This window comes from Mercenaria mercenaria, chromosome 5 (assembly GCF_021730395.1).
Source record: "Mercenaria mercenaria strain notata chromosome 5, MADL_Memer_1, whole genome shotgun sequence".
Taxonomy (NCBI): Eukaryota; Metazoa; Mollusca; class Bivalvia; order Venerida; family Veneridae; genus Mercenaria; species Mercenaria mercenaria.
The window spans coordinates 71,863,153-71,883,907 of record NC_069365.1 but is presented as its reverse complement, the minus strand read 5'-3'; the positions used below and the strand labels follow the sequence as shown (position 1 = coordinate 71,883,907).

The window sequence follows — 20,755 nt, the reverse complement described above, 5'->3', positions numbered from 1 at the left end:
CCTAGTGGAACTCCAACCCATAGAGGTGACAGGGGAAGTAATAAACCACTTGACCAGTGAGACCTGACAGAATTGGGCATACAGATGCTTAGACATTGCTCGAATCCCTTTTGAATAATTTTTAACAGATCATGATCAGGCTAGCTTAAGCTTTTGTGGTAGAGATTCATTTCAGGCAAAAATAATAACAGATGGACAAAGAACGATCCCAATATGACCACCCTTAAAAGTGTTGTTTGTTGTGCTTTAACTGAACTAGAATTTAGAGTTGGGGAAGTCTGTTTTTTTTTCAGTTTCTTTCTTTCAATCAATTTTTATACAGCCAATTTTAAATATATCCTGGCGTCATGTGTACAAACAGGCAAAACTGTGGTTACAAAAGGACAGAATTTGTTAGAAATTATTTTCATACCAACACTACTTATTTGAAAAGCTAAACAATTTTTAAATTGACTAAATGCTTTTTGATAGAATATCTGACTGATGTACTATTTAAAGGAGTTACGTTAAAAAAAATTTGGGTCGAGACAATGTGATAGGTCGGTCAGGATCCGTGAACAAATATTTTTTTAAGATAGTAGTTGGCCTCAGCTTTGGGCTCTAGATCTAACATGCTGAATTAAACAACTGATAACAAATGGTTTGGAAACTTTATATCTGAACAATATTTCCAAATATTTTAACTGCATCCCCGTGCACGTCTTACAAGTCGGACTTCGTTCTTTTCACTGTATTGAACAAAAGTAGAATGTGCCTATTTCATTACCTACCGGCACATCGAAGGCCATGTGTGGCACTAGCACAGACACTCAAGATTTAAAACAGATGATGAACAACACCATAATTCCTGACTTTTATGAGTTTTGATCATCAGCTACATGTATTACGGACGCATGAAATCCGATCAATATCACTTTGACACATTAAAACAGCGATAAAACATGTTTTGCCGTTATTATTCCGGACCGCGTAATCGAAAAAAAATTTTTTTTTTCGGAGATTTTTATGTACGTGCGGGCGGGTAATTTTTATTTTTTTTTCTCGGGAATGGAATTATTGATGCGGTAGTTCCGACGAACGACATATCAATTTGGTATGGCCTTATGTGACGGCCATCTTGAAGCCTTTCATAAAGCTGAAAGAATTTTTAAAATCGGACCACTTTTGAAAAAGATACGGCAGTTTGAAGTTAAAGAAAATGGCCGATCATGGAGGCACCCATTTTAGTGTATTTATGACATCATTTACTCACTGCTGAATTCTTTATTTAGTAAATAGCCCTTTATTATTATAGCTAGAAAAAGTAGAGAAATTATTTTACAGAAACAAGTAAATACAGTTAAAATATGATTTATTAATTGAAAAAAAAAATCTGCTATTTTGTTCTTTGTTGCCATGGAAACAAAATGACTGCCATTTTAACCAAATATTTAATTCCTCATAACTTTATCATTTCTATGCCAATTTTGAAAATTCCTTCTCTTCTTTAAATGTTTTATGAAGTCCATTAAAACAACATTGCCTTTCCCTTTATAAGAAAGTAAAAATAGTATTAAAGACCTGCTCCAGTCCTACCTTTTAACCTTAAATTGTCACTGAAAAAGCATGAAAATCCTGACTATGAACAATGATGCCTGTCAAAATAGAGACTATTTATATAAAATTCTATATGAAATACAATGTACCTGTGGTTTTGCGTGCTTATAAAAAAATAAAGTGTGGCGTTTGGCCGTTAACTGTTACCTATTGTAATCATGGGTTGCATACACACAATAAAATTTGAATAGCCGCAGAGGAGGGCTTTAAGCAGGGAATAAAGACTTACACAGTTTCCTCAATGTGGTATAAAATTTGCGATAAAAGCCAACATGTTAATTTTGCGAATACAGTTTGGGAAAATAGATTGCTCGCAAAAATTTCTGATTTTACAGTAACTAAATAACAGCTAAATTTCAGAAACAGTCAATGGTATGCTCGGAAAGGCTCCAATACAGACAGCAGAATAATAAGGTGTTGTTTATGGAAAATTTAGTTAAGTTACAATACTTGTTGATGCCACAGAAACACAAGTTTTCCATTATATGAAACCGGTAAACGTGCATTAAATTTAATGAAATTGGATGTATGTCGTAATTATTTGTAATTTTCTATAATAAGGCAATGAATATAACTGCAAAATAGAAGAATGTACAACATCGGAACAGGTATATAAGCATCTGTCTCTAAAAATGTGTGTTATTTAAAGGAACAAAAAACAGCCTGCTTAGTGGCCATTTACATCATATATCAATTTTCCGAACTCATAAAATAACGCTGTGGTGCATAGTTAATGGACCCAGGAGTACATAATGTGTCTAATGAATTTAATATTTCACAGAAATGTTGTAATTAAATCCCATTACCTTATGACAGGGTATTTCTAATGTGTGCAAATTGCTGTTATTTTCATAGAGTCATTATAATAAATTCTTGGATAATGAGATATTTTGAATAACTGTAGCTGAATTATGGGAAACCGCAAATTTTGTTCTGTGAATAATGTTTTGTTTTTTCTTTCCACTGGTAACATGGCATTTTATAATACTGGCTGGTATTTGGACTTTTCACTGATTATTAATGACATTTAGAGAGGCTGGTATTTGGACATTTCACTGATTATTAATGACATTTAGAGAGGCTGGTATTTAGCCATTTCATTGGTTATTAATGACATTTAGAGAGGTTGGTATTTGGACATTTCATTGATTATTAATGACATTTAGAGAGGTTGGTATTTGGACATTTCACTGATTAATAATGACATTTAGAGAGGTTGGTATTTAGCCATTTCATTGATTATTAATGACATTTAGAGAGGTTGGTATTTGGACATTATATTGATTATTATTGACATTAATTTTATAGAGGCTGGTATTTAGACATTTCACTGGTCCAGAATGACATTTAGAGAAGCTGGTATTTGGACATTTCACAGATTATATGATATTTAGAGAAACTGGTATTTGGACATTTCACTGATATTTAGAGAAGCTGGTATTTGGACATTTTACTGATTATGTGGCATTTAGACGGGCTGGTATTGAACAATTCACTGATTTCTTGACATTTATACAGGCAAATATTTGGACATTTCACTGATTACATGACATTTAGAGCAGCTGATAAATTTTAGACATTTCATTGATTACATGACATTTAGAGTAGCTGGTATTTGGACATTTCACTGATTATATGTTATTTAGAGAAGCTGGTATTTGGACATATTTCACTGATTAAATGACATTTAGAGTAGCTGGTATTTGGACATTTCATTGATTATATGTTATTTAGAGAAGCTGGTATTTGGACATTTCACTGATTAAATGACATTTAGAGAGGCTGATATTTGGACATTTCACTGATTTTATGACATTTAGAGAGGCTGATATTTAGACATTTCACTGATTACTATGTCATTTAGAGAAGCTGGTATTTGGACATTTCACTGATTATATATTTAGAGAAGCTGGTATTTGGACATTTCATCGATTAGATATTTAGAGAAGTTTCACTGATATTTAGAGAAGCTGGTATTTTGACATTTCACTGATTATATGGCATTTAGATAGGCTGGTATTGAACAATTTACTGATTTCATGACATTTATACAGACCTCACTGATTGTATGGCATTTATACAGGCTAGACATACTGTTTTTTTTTTTCGAGGTATGAAAGTAGTTTAGTATCCATGTTGGGTACATAGATGTTTTAGGAAGATATGATGGTTTTAAGGAGGTATGTTAGGTTGCTTAGTGTCCATGGAGGACACATAGATTTGTAAAGAAGACATGTTAAGTTTTAAGGAGGTATGAAAGTAGTTTAGTGTCCATGGAGGGAGGGTACATGGATCGTTTAAGAAGTCATGATGGTGTTAAGGAGGTATGAAGGTTGCTTAGTCCTTATCCTACTAAATTTGTATAATGAACTTGTCTATCATTCAATTTGGACAGTACCATTAACAGTTAAAAGGGGTGTTTACCAAAAACGGTACTGACTGAATGGCGAACAGTGCAAACCATGATCAGACTGCATGGATGTGCAGACTGATCATGGTCTGCACTGGTGGCAAGGGCAGAATCACTTGCGGCTAGCAGGCTAAGGGTTAATGAACCAGAAAGGCAAGAGGTCAGTTTCAATGTTTATATATTACATTAGTGTTGTGGCCATGAAATGGATTATGTTTTTTCTGTGGATGATATGTGTGTTGTTTAGTTTCTCGGGTTGCACAAGAATTGTTCATTTTGGATATGAGGTTAGCTTAGAAAAACTTAAGTTTTAGGAGGCCATCAAGGCTATTTAGAGTATATAGAAGGCATGAGGATTGTTCAGTGTCCATGGAGGGTATGAATGTAGGTTTGTTAACAATTAGAGGATGGAAGCATTTATAGATAAGGCATAAGGGGACATGTTTATATAGCTCAGCCTCACTTCTACAATGGTTGCTAAATTTGTTTCCATTCTGAGTTTGTACAATAATGATTGAAATAATGAAGTTTTTAGTTTATTTGCATCTAAATATTCAGCATAAACATCAAATGATATTAAGAAAATGTTGTTTTGCTTTTCAGAAAGAAGTTCAAGACACGATCAGGTGACACAGTACGGCTGATAGACTTGCTAGAAGAAGGCCTGGCTAGAGCAGGACAGAAACTTAAGGAGAAGGAAAGGGACAAGGTATTATTCATGCACAAATATTATATAGAGGATATTACACGAGCGCCTTTTCATATTGAATATATTAAACGAGTTGAATAAAATTGATAAAATGCAAGGCTCTGACGAGCATTTTATCAAATTTATACGAGTTTTATAAATTCAATTTGGAAAGTCACAAATGTAATATTCTTTTTTTCACATGTTTGCTTTTCCTGTCGAAAAATTAAAAATTTTACTTTCTTTTGCTGTATAAACAAGTCAGTTTGACAAACTTCACTTATACTATAAACGACGTAGACGTCAAAGCTTTATTACACTAGTGTATTACCATTTTTATGTAATGACTTTATTACGCTCCCGCGACGTCAGACATGTAATAAATTATATTTTTAGCTCGGCTAAATGAAATTTTTAAAACTGGAGAACTTCTGTTGTCACCCTTTCACATCAGTGTTGGCATCACAAAGTTTTGCATGTGAGCAGTTTCTCAAGTTATGACTTGGCCAAATGCTTTCAAACTTCACACGCCTTCAGCACTGTGAAGTGATAACTCAAGCTTTTATTTTGTCATGATTTTGTCCTTTTTAACATAAAAACTTCGGTTAATGATTTGAACATAAGCATGTTTTTTAGAAACTGCTAGGCAAAATGCGGCATCATGAGAATGCCCTCACAGGGTAATTTATATACCTGTAGCTTTTATTTTTAAAAAATGTATGTCCGTTTTAACAGATTTTTTTTTTAAGTGTTTCATGCAAGCAGGTCATTCAGAAATGACTTAACTGAAATATTTCAAACTCACAGTAAGTCTTTAGCATCATGAGATGATCTCCAGAGCAAGTTTTGTGTTGTTTCAGTGTTTTTTAATTTTCTGAGATTATGGGGTCCATCCAACATTATGTGTAATAGAGTTCCATTTGGGCCGGTGCTTGGGGGATGGGGGTGGGGGTTTGCACATTTCATTACTTCTCATGAACAGACTCAATCAAACCGAGTCTGCTATTACTGTTCTTGGTTGCATTCTTTGCTTCCAAGAGATCTTTTTACAGATTTTATGTTTTGTAACTCTGGCTTACATTTTGGCAAAATCTTTATGCCTATTTTTCACTTGCATGTAAGAAGGTTTTACAAAGCATTGAAAAATCTTATCTGGCATGCAAGAAAGTGTATCAGATATTTGAATGCACTTTCCTTAGATGGATCTTGTTAAGAAAATATTTGAATTATTATATCACTAATAAACACATTTTCATGGAGCTGAGATCTGTCATTAGACTGAGTCTGCAGGCCCAAGGCTAATTTTAGACTGAGACTGCAAGCCTAGGGGCTAAGTTTGAGACTTAGTCTGCAGGCCTTAAGGGCTAGTTTTAGACTGAAGCTGCAGGCCTTAAGGGTTCATTTTAGACTGAGGCTGCAGGCCTTAAGGGTTAATTTTAGACTGAGGCTACAGGCCAGGGCTAGTTTTAGACTGAGGCTACAGGCCTTAAGGGTTAATTTTAGACTGAGGCTGCAGGCCTTAAGGGTTAATTTTAGACTGTTACAGGACTTAAGGGTTAAATTTAGACTGAGTCTACAGGCCAGGGCTAGTTTTAGGCTGAGGCTACAGGTATTAAGGGTTAATTTTAGACTGAGGCTACAGGCCTTAAGGGTTAATTTTAGACTGAGGCTGCAGGCCTTAGGTTAATTTTAGACTGAGGCTGCAGGCCTTAAGGGTTAATTTTAGACTGAGGCTGCAGGCCTTTAGGGTTAATTTTAGACTGAGGCTGCAGGCCTTAAGGGTTAATTTTAGACTGTTACAGGACTTAAGGGTTAAATTTAGACTGAGTCTACAGGCCAGGGCTAGTTTTAGGCTGAGGCTACAGGTATTAAGGGTTAATTTTAGACTGAGGCTACAGGCCTTAAGGGTTAATTTTAGACTGAGGCTGCAGGCCTTAGGTTAATTTTAGACTGAGGCTGCAGGCCTTAAGGGTTAATTTTAGACTGAGGCTGCAGGCCTTTAGGGTTAATTTTAGACTGAGGCTGCAGGCCTTACGGGTTAATTTTAGACTGAGGCTACAGGCCTTAAGGGTTAATTTTAGACTCAGTCTGCAGGCCAGGGCTAGTTTTAGACTGAGGCTACAGGTATTAAGGGTTAATTTTAGACTGAGACTGCAGGCCTTAAGGGCTAGTTTTAGATAAGTCTGACGGTCTTGATCTGATTTTAGACCAAGTCTGTAGGCCTAGGGCTAATTGTGCCCCCAATTTTTTGGGGGGTGGAGGGGTACTTACAGTTACCCGTGTCTGTCTGTCCATCTATCCATCCATCTATTTGTCCGTCAGTCTGAATTTGTGTCAGGCAAATTCAGTATTTTTTGACTATTGACAATTTCATTACATTGTCACTTTAAAACGTTTTGAATTAGATATATGTCATTAATGCACATCAATAAAACTTGGCTTGGATGGAATTATTAAAGCATTAGTTCTTACTAATATCTTTGATGATGCTGCAGCAAACAATTTCTCCTTGTGAGAATAATAAAGCACTGTAGGAAACATGTGTTAAAACAGTGAAATATATCAGGTAGTTCCTTTGTGGATAGATGCACATGTATTTGATATTTATTATGGACTGAAAAACTTTAAATGTATTTTCACTGGTACGGAACTACAGAATTGGTGAATATTTACCCAGTTTATCCTTTTTCAAAAGCAAATTGAATTGTAAGCTGTCATGTTGAAATGGGATATTTGATTAAATACTTTCTGTTTAAGGTTTCGATGGAGGCCTTGAGAAACAAAAATCAAACAACACCAAATCATAGAAAGAAAGAGTTGTTTGACATGAAAATTGAACAGCATGTAAAACATGTATATTACTTTACGAAACAAGTGTCAGTATACTGATATAAACATTGAATTCCGGAAAAGGGCTGCCTAAAGGGGCTCCACTTCCGGACAGTTAAACGCCTTTAAAAACTCATCATTTTCAAAGATCTGTTACACATGTTTGTTTTGATGTATTTGCAATAGCGTGCGAGTGGTGAAATTTCACGTAACAAGGTGGAACATAGTTTTCAGCAATTGTTTATCTTTTTTTCTTTACAAATGGCATTCATTTACAAAGGGAGACAACTTTTTCTCAAAGATTACTTAAAATAATCGGAAAAAGTTGTTTCCCTTTGAAAATGAATGCCATTTGTACTTAAAATAATCGGGAACAGTTGTCTCCCTTTGAAAATGAATGTCATTTGTAAAGAAATAAAGATAAACAATTGCTGAAAACTGTGTTCCAACTTGTTATGCAAAATTTCACCACTCGCACGCTATTGCAAATGCATCAAAACGAACATGTGTAACTGTTCTTTGAAAATGGTGAGTTTTTAAAGGCGTTTAACTGTCCGCAAGTGGAACCTCTTTAGGCAGCCCTTTTCCGGAATTCAATGTTTATATCAGTATACTGACACTTGTTTCGTAAAGTAATATACATGTTTTACATGCTGTTCAATTTTCATGTCAAACAACTCTTTCTTTCTATGATTTGGTGTTGTTTGATTTTTGTTTCTCAAGGCCTCCATCGAAACCTTAAGAATAAAAATTTCATTTGATTTTATGAATTTTGAATTTACTCAAAAAACTTATTTTATGAACATTCTTTTGTGATCATTCATGAGGAAATGTCTGTTAGTACAGCATGGTCCTTAACTTGATGACAAAATAACTTTCTCAAACTTTGCCAATAAATAAAAGAAAAACAGTTTATTTATTGAATAAGATACATATTCAGTTGGACATGCACTGTTGGTTGATTTGCACATATTTCCCTGTTGGTATGTTGTAATTTGATTGACAGGATGTTACTTTTAAAGATTAAATTATGAAATTTACATGATAATTTTGAACATATTCTTCATAATGAAATTTAAAGTTTTCAGTTCATTTTATTTTTGTGTCAGATTGAAATTATCTACGCAGTAAATTGGCGTTTTATTTCATTTGTATAATTTGATAAAGCCATATTTGTACAGAAGACCTGAGATTTTCTACATTTGAGCCGTGCCATGAGAAAACCAACATAGTGGGTGTGCGACCAGCATGGATCCAGACCAGCCTGCGCATCCGCGCAGTCTGGTCAGGATCCATGCTGTTCGCTAACAGTTTCTCCAATTCCAATAGGCTTTAAAAGCGAACAGCATGGATCCTGACCAGACTGCGCGGATGCGCAGGCTGGTCTGGATCCTTGCTGGTCGCACACCCATTATGTTGGTTTTCTCATGGCACGGCTCATTTGTGTTTCTTCAAATTGACACAAATTTGATTTATTTTACAGTAATGGTAAAGAAATTTCTTTCATCTTATTTTAAGTACAGTAAGTGAATGCTTGTAATATTTCAGTGTACTCGAGCTGAAATAAGGGATTGTGGAGACAGTGGACAAATTCCACTTTAGGCTTTCACTGAAATTTAGTTTATATTAATTTATTTTAGCTTAGCCCTTATCATGCTGTACATCACTGATTCTGTCTTTGTCGCCAGTGTAGATCATGATCACCCTGCACATCTGTGCAGTCTGATCATGATCTGCACTGTTTGCAATTCAGTCAGTATATTTTTGGTAAGCACCCCTTTTAACAGTTAATAGTGCTGTCCAAATTTAAAGATGCACAAGTTCATTATAGAAATTTAGCAGGGTAAGGGTTAATTGTGATGAATTCGAAACTACTTTCAAGTCTGCTTCCTAGAAAAACCAGGACTGGTATCTTGGTTGTTACCCCATTGGGGCTTGAACCCATGGGTTGGGCGACTGAAACTATAACCAGTAGACAACCACTACCCTATTCGCAAGAATTTGAACCTACCAGCACTTGGTAAGGATGATACATAGCCTCACCTTAAGAAACCGAGAGAATATTCAGATATGAACCTTTTGCATTTAAGGATACATGTTTTTTATTTGCTAAAATCTCATTCTGAGTGACAATATTTTGCAGGAACTAACGCCAGAAGAGCTGAAGGCAGCACAGGAGGCAGTAGCATACGGCTGTATAAAATATGCTGATCTTTCTCACAACAGGATTCACGACTATGTTTTCTCTTTTGATAAGGTATGCTGGTGAGTTAACTCCCTTCATTTGTAGTCTAACTGCTGTTGATAAAGGGTTAGCACTAACTCAGATATTGACTGACAGTATGGCTAGCCTGTTTTCTTGCTTTCTATTCTGTCTTCTTCTTCGGAAGTAATAAGGAGAGGATAACCCTAAGCTAATATAGCTTTCTGTCCAACTCCTGAAATGTTATATTGTGGGTGGGCCGGTGGTCTAGTGGTAACACGCTTGACTTTCAATCCAGAGGTCCGGGATTCGAATCCCAGTCCAGGCACTGGAAATTTCTGAGTTGCTCTTGAGTGTCTCCCACCTAACTAAGAGCCCTGTACTGGTTCTTCCCAGGAAAGACAGCTTCGCGTGTATCGGTGCCATACACCGGGCATGTTAAAGAACCAGACTGTCTATTCGCAAAGAGCTAGGCTAAGTTAGCCGGACAGGCCTGTATCTAAAATGATTTCTCTCTATCTGTTCTGGGGGCTTTATCTCACTCTGTCCCTCTGGTCAGATCGCTCTGTGTCTGTACTAGTAGAGGATGAATTTCGTGCCCTGTGTGGCTGCGTTTGCTATATGTAAAGCGCCTTTGAACATGTTTATCATGAAAAGGGCGCTATATAAATCTGGTATAATAATAATAATATTGTAAATATTTCATGATTTTCTGAATGAAAATATGTTTAAACTAAGTACTGATAAATGATAACTTTGCCGCACTGATCAGGAACTTCAGAAACAATGTTCCCACTGTCAGACTACAATGTGAAGCTCATGATTGTTGTCTGAAAATGCTGCAAGACATGTGAAGTTTTTTCTTCCTGACCAGGCTCAGGCTTACAGAAGGTTGTGTCACAGTGACCTTGAGAGTGAAAACAGTTTCCGATCAATAACTGGACAACGCTTTGGCATCATACTTCATAGGATGAATGCCTCTGGTCAGCAGATGACCTCTATTGGTTTTGGTGTCAGTTGGTGAAAGGTCAAGGTCCCAATGACCATTAGACTCAAAACAGTACAAAAAATGTTTTGGCCTACAGGTGCCAAACTTCATAGGATGATTGCCTGTGTTTAGTAGATAACCCCTACTGTTTTTTTGGGTCAGTTGGTCAAAGGATATAGTGATCAGGAAAGGCCGTCATGGAGTGCATGCTAGTTTTACAAACACATCTTGTTAAGTTCTACCTTTAAAAGTATTTTGTTTCAGTCAAGGTTTCCTTAATCTCTGTATGCATGCAGAGCTAATGAATTTGAAATGCAACCTTAAAATGTGCTAAAATACCTTTAGATAATTTTATGAAATAGGCTTAAAATGCGACTTGTGCATATAAAGTCTGCAGAACTCGTAAAATTCCATTAGAGGTATTTGGAAGAAGAAAGACCTAAAAAGAACATATGCGTGAATGAAGTAATACAATTTGCATTATGGGTGTGATAAAATGTATTAAAAACATTTGTTAATTTTGCTTTTTTTGATGCATCACAATAATATTGTAATTTTACAGCTGTTTAACATGAAACCTGAAAACTGGATCAGAATGTGGGTGTTAAGTTTTTAATGTCTGCTTGTTTTGTTTGGTTTTATGCAGGCTTTTTAAAACAGGATTTCAGTTACTATATGGTGTGCAATTTACCTAACCAGTGTTTCTTGAATCTCTACCAGTTTTAATCTGTTGTCACATGTAATAAACAACCTCTCTTCATGAACAAGTGGTGGAGGAGAAATTACCTCTAACTTGTTGTCTTCAGTTAGTGATCACTGCCAGGGATTCAAACTAGAGTCTAGGTTACTGTTAGAGCTAGCCAAGTCTGTGTTCATACCTTATGTTTTGTTCAAAGGAGATAAGGCCTGAGGCTGTAAAATGTTTTTGTTTATGTCCCTTTTCTAGATAATCGTAGCCAAGAAAGATTGTTGAATTATATAAGAAAAATTAACCCACCCGCTTAGCTCAGTAGGGAAAGCGCAGATGTACAGATCACGGGGTCATAATTTTAGTCCCCGGGTGCAGCGAATGTTCTCCATAGCAGCTTGATAAAATACATAGTGTCTGATATCATTCATCCTTCACCTCTGATTCATGTGGGGAAAGTTGGTAGTTATTTTTGGAGAACAGGTTTGTACTGCAACAGTATCCAGGAATACTGGTTAGGTTAACTGTATGCCGTTACATAACTGAAGTACTGTTGAAAAATTGTGTTAAATCCAAAAGAAACAAACAAATTTAAAAAAATGATTAAAAGAAATTAAAAAAAGATTATCAGATCAGCAGCCAGGCTAGAGCTACCCAGGTTGTAGTGCTAAAGATGTTGAAATTCTAGAAGTTTCTTCTAAGATCTTTTACATGCCACATTAAGAACATCACCTGACAAAAGGCAGTTAACCCTTGTCATGCTGGACATGACAGACTTTGCCTTTGCGACCAGTGTAGATCAGGGTAAGGGTTAAATCCTTAGTACATTGTCAGATTCCACAAAGACATAGGGTTCTTTTACATGTACAACATAAAGCAACAATATGAGGCCTCTGTGTAAGGCTCTTAAAGGCACAAGAAAAACCTAATCAAGAAAAGTTCTAATTTTATCACAGTGGTACAATTGGACAAGGTAGAGGTGTCTACTGGGGGGCCTCAGTTGCAGAGTTGTTAAGGTCGCTGACTTCAAATCACTTGCCCCTCATCAATGTGGGTTCCAGCCTCACTCGGGACGTTGAATTCTACATGTGAGGAAGCCATCCAAATGGCTTATGGAAGGTCGATGGTTCTACCAATGTGCCCGCTCGTGATGAAATAATGCACGGAGTGGCACCTGGGGTCTTCCCATTAGCATTAGCATCACCGTTCGGTCTTACCTATTGTCCGTTTGTTTTTTTCAGATGCTGGATGATCGAGGGAACACGGCTGCCTATCTCCTGTATGCATACACTAGGATAAGGTATGTACCACGGTAGTTTAAGTTAAGTTATAAGAACTTATATTTAGATTTGTTGTTTTGGGCTTTCACGCAATTGTATTTTCAAGACTATTACATGTGCTGTATAATTGCTTGCATGTACGATTTCTGATGGGAATTTTACAGCTCATAGTATGCCTGGGTGTTTGTTAGCAAGACTAAATGAAGCAGTTTTATTCAGTGTATACAAAGGATATTTGTAGATTTCAGTGTAAGATTGAAATGTATTTCACAGAGTGAACATTATTTTCAGGAGTGGTGCAGCCATAAGTGAAAGTGTTAATTATGGTGTTCACAAGAGAAATATATATCAATATTAATTAAACTGAAACAAATAAATTTTATTTTTTGAATTTGCAGTGTTCTTTACCAAATTTTACCCAATTTACCAATGTAACCTTTTGTACATTATGCCACGATGTCAGAATGTGGTGGTGTCAACAAGTCCATGTTTAAAACTTGTCCAATAGTTTTATAATTTTCCAGATTATTTACATTTGATTATGAAATAAAGAATATTTTGATGTTGTGTAGGCATTTATATACATCTATTTCTTTATAGTAGTATATTTTGCAAAGAATTTCTAATCATTTCTAAATCATATTCGTGATTTTGTACCATTGAAAAATAAAAGTGATATCTTCACTGCTTTGAAACAGTGAAAATATCTTAATTTATTGTCGAGCCGTGGTGAGCTCGATATAGTCGCCTCTTTCGGTGTATGTGCATGCATCCGTCCGTCCATGCGTCTGTCCGATTTTGTCCGGACCATAACTTTGACATGCATGGACCAATCGTGTTTATATTTGGCATGAATGTTTACCTCAATGAGAAGGTGTGTCATGCGCAAACCCCATTTTCCTATCTCAAAGGTCAAGGTCACAGTTGGAGGTCAAAGGTCAAATCGAAGTTTGTCTGGAGCATTTCTTCTTCATGCATGGTGGGATTTTGATTTAACTTGGCATGAATGTTCACCATTATGAGACGGAGTGTCATGCGCAAGAACCAGGTCCCTAGGTCCAAGGTCAAGGTCACACTTGACAGTTGGCTGGCTCGACATTCTGCCCGTGAGCATACTTGTTTCACTGAGATATAGAGAATATTTGTTTGTTTCAGTGTAAGATTGAAATATCTTTCAAGAGTGAACACCAGATGCAATATTTTCATGAGTTGCATAGCCATGAATGAAAATGTTAAATATGGTATTAATGGGTTAAAAGATATTTTGATCATACATGTAAATGTTTTGACTAAACCTCTTTTATAGTTTCTTACCAGTGAAAAATCTATTTGATATTTTTCACTGAGAAAATATCATATATATTTCACTCTTTATACTTCGGTAATTCACTGAAAACATGAAATAAATTCCAGTATTCCACTGAAAAGCATAAGATAAATTGTTGTATTTTCCAGATCAATAGCTCGTACTGCCAAGGTGAGTCCAGAACAGATTCAGGCAGGTGTCAACAATGGTGGTGTTCAGCTGGACCATGAGAAAGAATGGAACCTGGCTAAAACTATACTCCGGTTTTCCGAAGTGATCTTGAAATGTCTAGATGACCTTCTACTCCATAGCTTGTGTGACTACCTGTATGAACTGTGTACAGCATTCACAGAGTTCTATGACAAGTGCTACTGTGTAGAAAAAGACAGAAATACAGGTGAGATTTGTAGCCACTGTGTAGGGACAGATGGAAATTCATGTGGGATTTGTAGCCACTGTGTAGAGACAGATAGAAATACAGGTGAGATTTGTAGCCACTGTGTAGAGACAGATAGAAATACAGGTGAGATTTGTAGCCACTATGTAGAGACAGATAGAAATGAAGGTGAGATTTGTAGCCACTGTGTAGGGACAGATGGAAATTCATGTGGGATTTGTAGCCACTGTGTAGAGACAGATAGAAATACAGGTGAGATTTATAGCCACTGTGTAGAGACAGATAGAAATACAAGTGAGACTTGTAACCACAGTGTAGAGACAGATAGAAATACAGGTGAGATTTATAGCCACTGTGTAGAGACAGATAGAAATACAAGTGAGACTTGTAGCCACAGTGTAGAGACAGATAGAAATACAGGTGAGATTTGTAGCCACTGTGTAGAGACAGATAGAAATACAGGTGAGATTTGTAGCCACTGTGTAGAGACAGATAGAAATTCATGTGGGATTTGTAGCCACAGTGTAGAGACAGATGGAAATTCAGGTGGGATTTGCAGCCACTGTGTAGAGACAGATAGAAATACAGGTAAGATTTGTAGCCACTATTTAGAGAAAGATAGAAATTTAGGCAATTTGTAGTCACTGTATAGAGAAAAATAAAAAAAATACAGGTGTGATTTGTAGCCACTGTGTAGAGACAGATAGAAATTCAGGTGAGATTTGTAGCCACAGTGTAGAGATAGATAGAAATTCAGATGAGATTTGTAGCCACTGTGTAGAGACAGATAGAAATTCATGTGGGATTTATAGCCACTGTGTAGAGACAGATAGAAATTCATGTGGGATTTATAGCCACTGTGTAGAGACAGATAGAAATACAGGTGAGAAGTGAAGCTACAACATAGAGAAAGATAAAAAAAATGTGAGATTTTAGCTGCTCTATAGAAAGATTGAAAAAAAACAGTTGAGATTTATAAGAACTGTATAGAAAAAGACAAAATACAGATGCAATATGTAGCTACTGTATCAAGAACAATAGAAGTCCATTTGAAGTTTGTAGCTACAGTTTTTAGAGAAAGGTAGAAATACAGATGAGATTTGTAGCTATTTCGTGGAGGAAAATAGGACTAAGGTACTGTATAGCATCTGTGTAGAGAACAATAGAAATCTAGATAAAATTTGTAGCTTCTGTGTAAAGAAAGATAGAAATACAGGTGAGGTGTTTATTTGATATACAGAGAGAGATAGCTGTGTAAATGAAGTTTATAGCTACTTTGTAAAGAAAGATAGAAAACAGGTGGAGTTTGTAACAATTTTGAAAGAGAGGAAGATAGAAATACCTTTGCAATTTGTAGTTACTGTGTAGGGAAAGATATTTTGGCAAGATTTGTAGCTATTGTGTAGAGAAAGAAAGAAAAGACAAAGGTGAGATTTTTATCTACTGTTAGATAGAAAGATGGGTGAGATTTTTAGCTAGTTTTGAAAGAAAGATATAAAATATGAGATTTATAGTTACTATGTAAAAAAGATAGAAATACAGGTCAGATTTGTAGCTACTGTTTTAAGTCAGAAAGACATTATATTTTAGATAATTTTGGAGATAAAGGTAAAAATACTTGTGAGATTTGTTGTAATCTGTAGTAATAGATGAATTGATGGATAATTCGAGCACCATCCCTCGCTCAAACTCATCGTCATGTCCAGGCAAATTCCCTGTATAATTTATATTGTTTGATGACTCAAACTGCTGATAAGTCGGACTCTTCAAAGTCTGCCAGTTCGAGCGAACAAAGTTCGACTGTAATTTTTGGCTGCTATGAAGTGAAAGATAGAAATTGAGATGAAATGTGTACCTTCTATGTATAGTAAGATAGAAATGCATTCGTGATATATAGTTCTATACAGACCAAAAAATAGCGATACAGGTGAGATGTAAAGTTACTGCCGTAGAGAAAGGTCATGAAGAAAGACAGTGATGAAGATGGGGGCTATCAGAGTTATGTAAAGAAAGATAAAAATCCAGATTGCCATTATTTATTTTGCAGGAAAAGAAATCTAGGAGTTAGAGGACGAATAATAACTTGACATGACTATCTGTGATCAATATTCATATATGACTCCCAATGTATGAACATATGTCATGCCTCTTAAAAAGACTTAATGAAAAGCTTATTAAGCAAACATATCAAAACCTACAAACTGACATGTATATATCTCACACACAACAATATTTGTATACTGACATATATAAATGAACTGACCCTCATATGACCTTAACTGGCTCTAGGGTAACTGTCTTGCAGGATTAGACACTACAGTTATTGTGGAGCCAGATGTTCTCGTGCACACATGCAACTGGTGAAACACTCCTTTACGTTCTTCTTGCTGTGATTTATCGTTACTGTTTAGAAAAAGACTGACGATGTTCAAATCCTTTAATTTCAGGTGAAATAGTGAAAGTCAACATGAGCCGCATATTACTGTGTGAAGCTACTGCGAGTGTTATCAACAGCGGATTTCATATCCTCGGGATCACTCCCGTATCCAGGATGTAATCTTTGGCAGCTTCAGGATAATTTCCAGCTCCTAGATGTGTTTTACAATCACTTTACAGAACTATTTTTTCTCAAATGATATTCAAAATATGAATCGATTCCTGAATTACTTCTGAAACATCTGTGTATTTCCCGTATAAAGTGGCAGTCATGTAATTTGATGTTTTTTCACCCACTTACTAAAAACAACTGTGGTTAAATCTTAAAGAGATGTGGCTCCAGACTGTCATTACAGTCTCAGATTTTCAAAACTGGGTCTAAGGTTCTGAAACCAAATTTGAATACCCGTCTCTGAATGAAGCTGTGCCATTGGTTAATTTCAAATTTGAATTTGGAAACCGCCAATCATATGCTGGAGTATTGAGACTGGTCTTCAAACTGTTTTACAAACTCAGACACAGAGGAGTCACTAAAAATCATACAGTATTATCTAAGTGCAAGTTCTTTGGAGAAAGCAGTGTGAGTAAATTTACAATATCATATCAATTCTTGGAAATGGCAGTTGTATAAACTATAACAGTCCCTTTTATAATGTTACCATATTATGCACCATTTTACCACAATCTACCATTTAACACCACAATCTGATATAGTTTAGGAGACTTTTTACTATTCTACAAATAAAAATTGAAAATACTCTTTTTTGAGATAGGGATTGGAGTGTTACACAAGATATTATGGATTCAAGTAGAATTTTATGGAACATTATACATATCCTGCATAATTGATGAGCACAGACAAGATGTGACAGAGATTTATTGAAGATAACATTAAAAGTTACATTTTACTGGAAGAAATTACGAAAATTCTAGATCCACCAACAAACACTTTCAAAATTCGGTGTATTATGGTGTTTTGTGGTGTATTTAGGTGTATCTTGTTTCTGTGGCTGGTGGCAAAACTTGTAATTCTTGTTTATTGTAGTAATATACATTTCGAAATTTGCTCTTCTCTATCAATTTCTGTTTTCTTACCACTGTTTTTAATTTAAAATCAAGTACAGTTGCACCAAATCTTAATAGATATGAAATAATTTTTTTTACTTTTGATGATATTTTGTTTAAAAACCAGCAAGAATTGTCATACCATTAGAAAAGCTGCAATCGCTTAATTTAAATAAATATATTCTTTGGATGTTTTGTTCTTTTTATTTGAGGAATTGATAGTTCATTTTTAGCATTGCTCAGGTGAGTTATTGTGATCGCTGGATGTCCATTGCTTGTCCGTCAACATTTAGCATGTGTGTATGCGATAGAGGTTGTATTTTTCATTTGATCTTCATGAAATTTGATCAGAATGATTGCCTTGATGAAATCTAGGGCAAATTTGAATATGGATTATGTGGGGTAAAAAACTAGGTCACTAGGTCAAATCAAAGAAAAACCTTGTATATGCAATAGGAATTGCATTTTACACCAGATCTTACAAAATTTAATCAGAATGTTTGTCTGGATAAAATCTAGGTCAGGTTTAAATATGGGTCATCTGGGATCAAAAACTAGGTCACCCGGTCAAATCGAAGAAAAACCTTGTGTGCGCAATATGGGCTGCATTTTTCACTGGATATTCATAAAAAGTAGTCGGAATGGTTGCCTTGATGAAATCTAGGTCAAGTACAGATATGGGTAATCTGGGCTCAAACACTAAGTCGCTAGGTCAAATCAAAGAAAAAACTTGTGTATGCAAAAGAGACTGCATTTTACACTGAATCTTGTAATTTGATCACGATGTTTGTCTGGATGAAATCTAGGTCAAGTTCAGATATGGGTCATCTGGGGTCAAAAACTAGATCACCCAGTCATATCAAAGAAAAACCTTGTGTATGCAATAGTGGCTGCATTTTTCACTGGATCTTCATGAAATTTGATCAGAATGTTTGTATTGATAAAATCTAAGTCGAAAAACATTGTGAATGCAATAGGGGCTACATTTTAGGCATGATGTTCATGAAATTAGATGAAAATGTTGCTTTGATGAAATTTAGGTTAAGTTCAAATATGGGTCATGTTGGGAAACTAGGTTAGCTGGTCAAATCAAAGAATAACCCTGTGTATGCAATAGGGGCTGCATTTTTCAGTGGATCTTCCATGAAATTTGATCAGAATGTTTGTCTTGATATTGAGTTCAAATATTGGTCATGTTGGGCCGAAAACTAGGTCACCTGGTCAAATCAAAGAAACACCTTGTCTATGCAAAACAGCAAAGAAATTTGGACTACTTGTATAATGTTTGATACAGAATTCAATACTCATCTTAAATAGTCTTAATCATGACCTACTGACGTACATTTTTGTAGGTACATGTCATAGGGCATGACAGTGTTGTTCTGAAATTAATTGTTTTACATCTTCTTAAATAAAATATAAAGCATATTAAAATTGTTTTTGTTGTAATTAAATCGAGTACACCCCTTTTAAGATTCAGTGTAACAATTTCACCCAAATATTCTTTACTATAAATCCGTACATCTTTTCCATCCTATAACCCTATACTTGACATAATAAATTACCGTTATCCTTGTCTACCCCGGTCCCCAACCTGAATTGTACTAATCTTTAATCTATGTCTTTGTATTGCAATAATCGAGAGCAAGTGTAAATGCTTCACTGCACTTGCCTTCTTGATGTAAATGCATATATAGAGAGTTTACATAAGAATAATAAATATATTATCTAAGATAATTATTGCTTTGTTTCAGGTTAGTACTTTTACTTCGTTAGATACAGAGCTTATTTATAAGTGTATTAGTTTTTATGACTTGATGTAAATTGTTCTAAAATTAGTATTTTCTTGTAATATTGTTAGGACATCAAGTGTACATGTATATTTGGAATTTCAATGTATTGTATAAATGTAAATGCTTCACTGCACTTGCCTTCTTGATGTAAATGCATATATAGAGAGTTTACATAAGAATAATAAATATATTATCTAAGATAATTATTGCTTTGTTTCAGTGATTGTTCTGGGAATAAATATTCGTAATCCCAGGTGTGTAGCATCCCAAGACGAACCCACATCTACCAGTAAACTATAAATATTTGGCAGAAGGGTTGAGCTAGCCTTCGGGCACGACAAGGAAAGCCCTTCGTCAATGGCGCCCAAAACATGGATTGGGTTGCATTAGACACTACACAGATCACTTGAAAAACAGTACTTTCACTTTTGGTTTGGGATTTCCCTTGAGTTCACCTGAGAAATCATAGATTTACCTGTGACGTCACTCACGTTTATGAACAATTTCATTGGATATTATATCCACGTGGTATGGAATACCATCTCGTTTGTTTACTATCGACACGTGCGCACGGATTTTGACAAGTTTGACAGTTACGCATATTGGCCCTAAACACATCGTTAGCTGATCAGCATCTTCGGATACTTTTTCTGGATGTCGTCGTCGCCGCGTTGTTGACCTGGATCTTTGGAAATAAGAATGCTTTGACATTCCGAACTTTTGTCTGTGCGTTGACATTTAGTTAATTTAGTGCTTAGGATATAGTGTGTTAGTGCTGGAATAAGTGTTTCAAAATTTATTTGGAATTAGGATATGTTTAGTGGGTAAGATTTTTATCTATTTTTTCTGCTTAGTTATAATTAGACTGTGATTGAAATTTTATATTAGCAGAGTTATACATGTATTTTTGACCTTAGGTTATTAGAAGGTTTGTTGATATTATAAACTCTTCGTAGTAATATTCAGATATATAGTCTGACTATTTATTTCCTTAGAAAGTTGCAGTTAAGAGGACTAACTCTTAACACCTGTCCCGCTCCAACCCGATAAAATCCAATACTCCTATAGTTTACCAT

The 20,755-nt window shown here is 35.5% G+C and overlaps 1 protein-coding gene across 2 annotated transcripts in view; it reads left to right on the top strand.

Annotated features, from left to right (window-relative positions):
• LOC123557589 (arginine--tRNA ligase, cytoplasmic-like) overlaps window positions 1-18,076 on the top strand; it is a 252,954-nt gene extending 234,878 nt beyond the window's left edge. For both annotated transcript variants that reach the window (XM_053543910.1, XM_053543911.1), the window contains exons 11-15: window positions 4,610-4,715; window positions 9,667-9,780; window positions 12,644-12,702; window positions 14,138-14,385; window positions 16,833-18,076. In XM_053543910.1, the coding sequence (XP_053399885.1) occupies window positions 4,610-4,715; window positions 9,667-9,780; window positions 12,644-12,702; window positions 14,138-14,385; window positions 16,833-16,942 (637 nt within the window). In that variant the 3' untranslated portion in view covers window positions 16,943-18,076. The remainder of the gene's footprint in view (window positions 1-4,609; window positions 4,716-9,666; window positions 9,781-12,643; window positions 12,703-14,137; window positions 14,386-16,832) is intronic.
• Window positions 18,077-20,755: the final 2,679 nt, after the last annotated feature.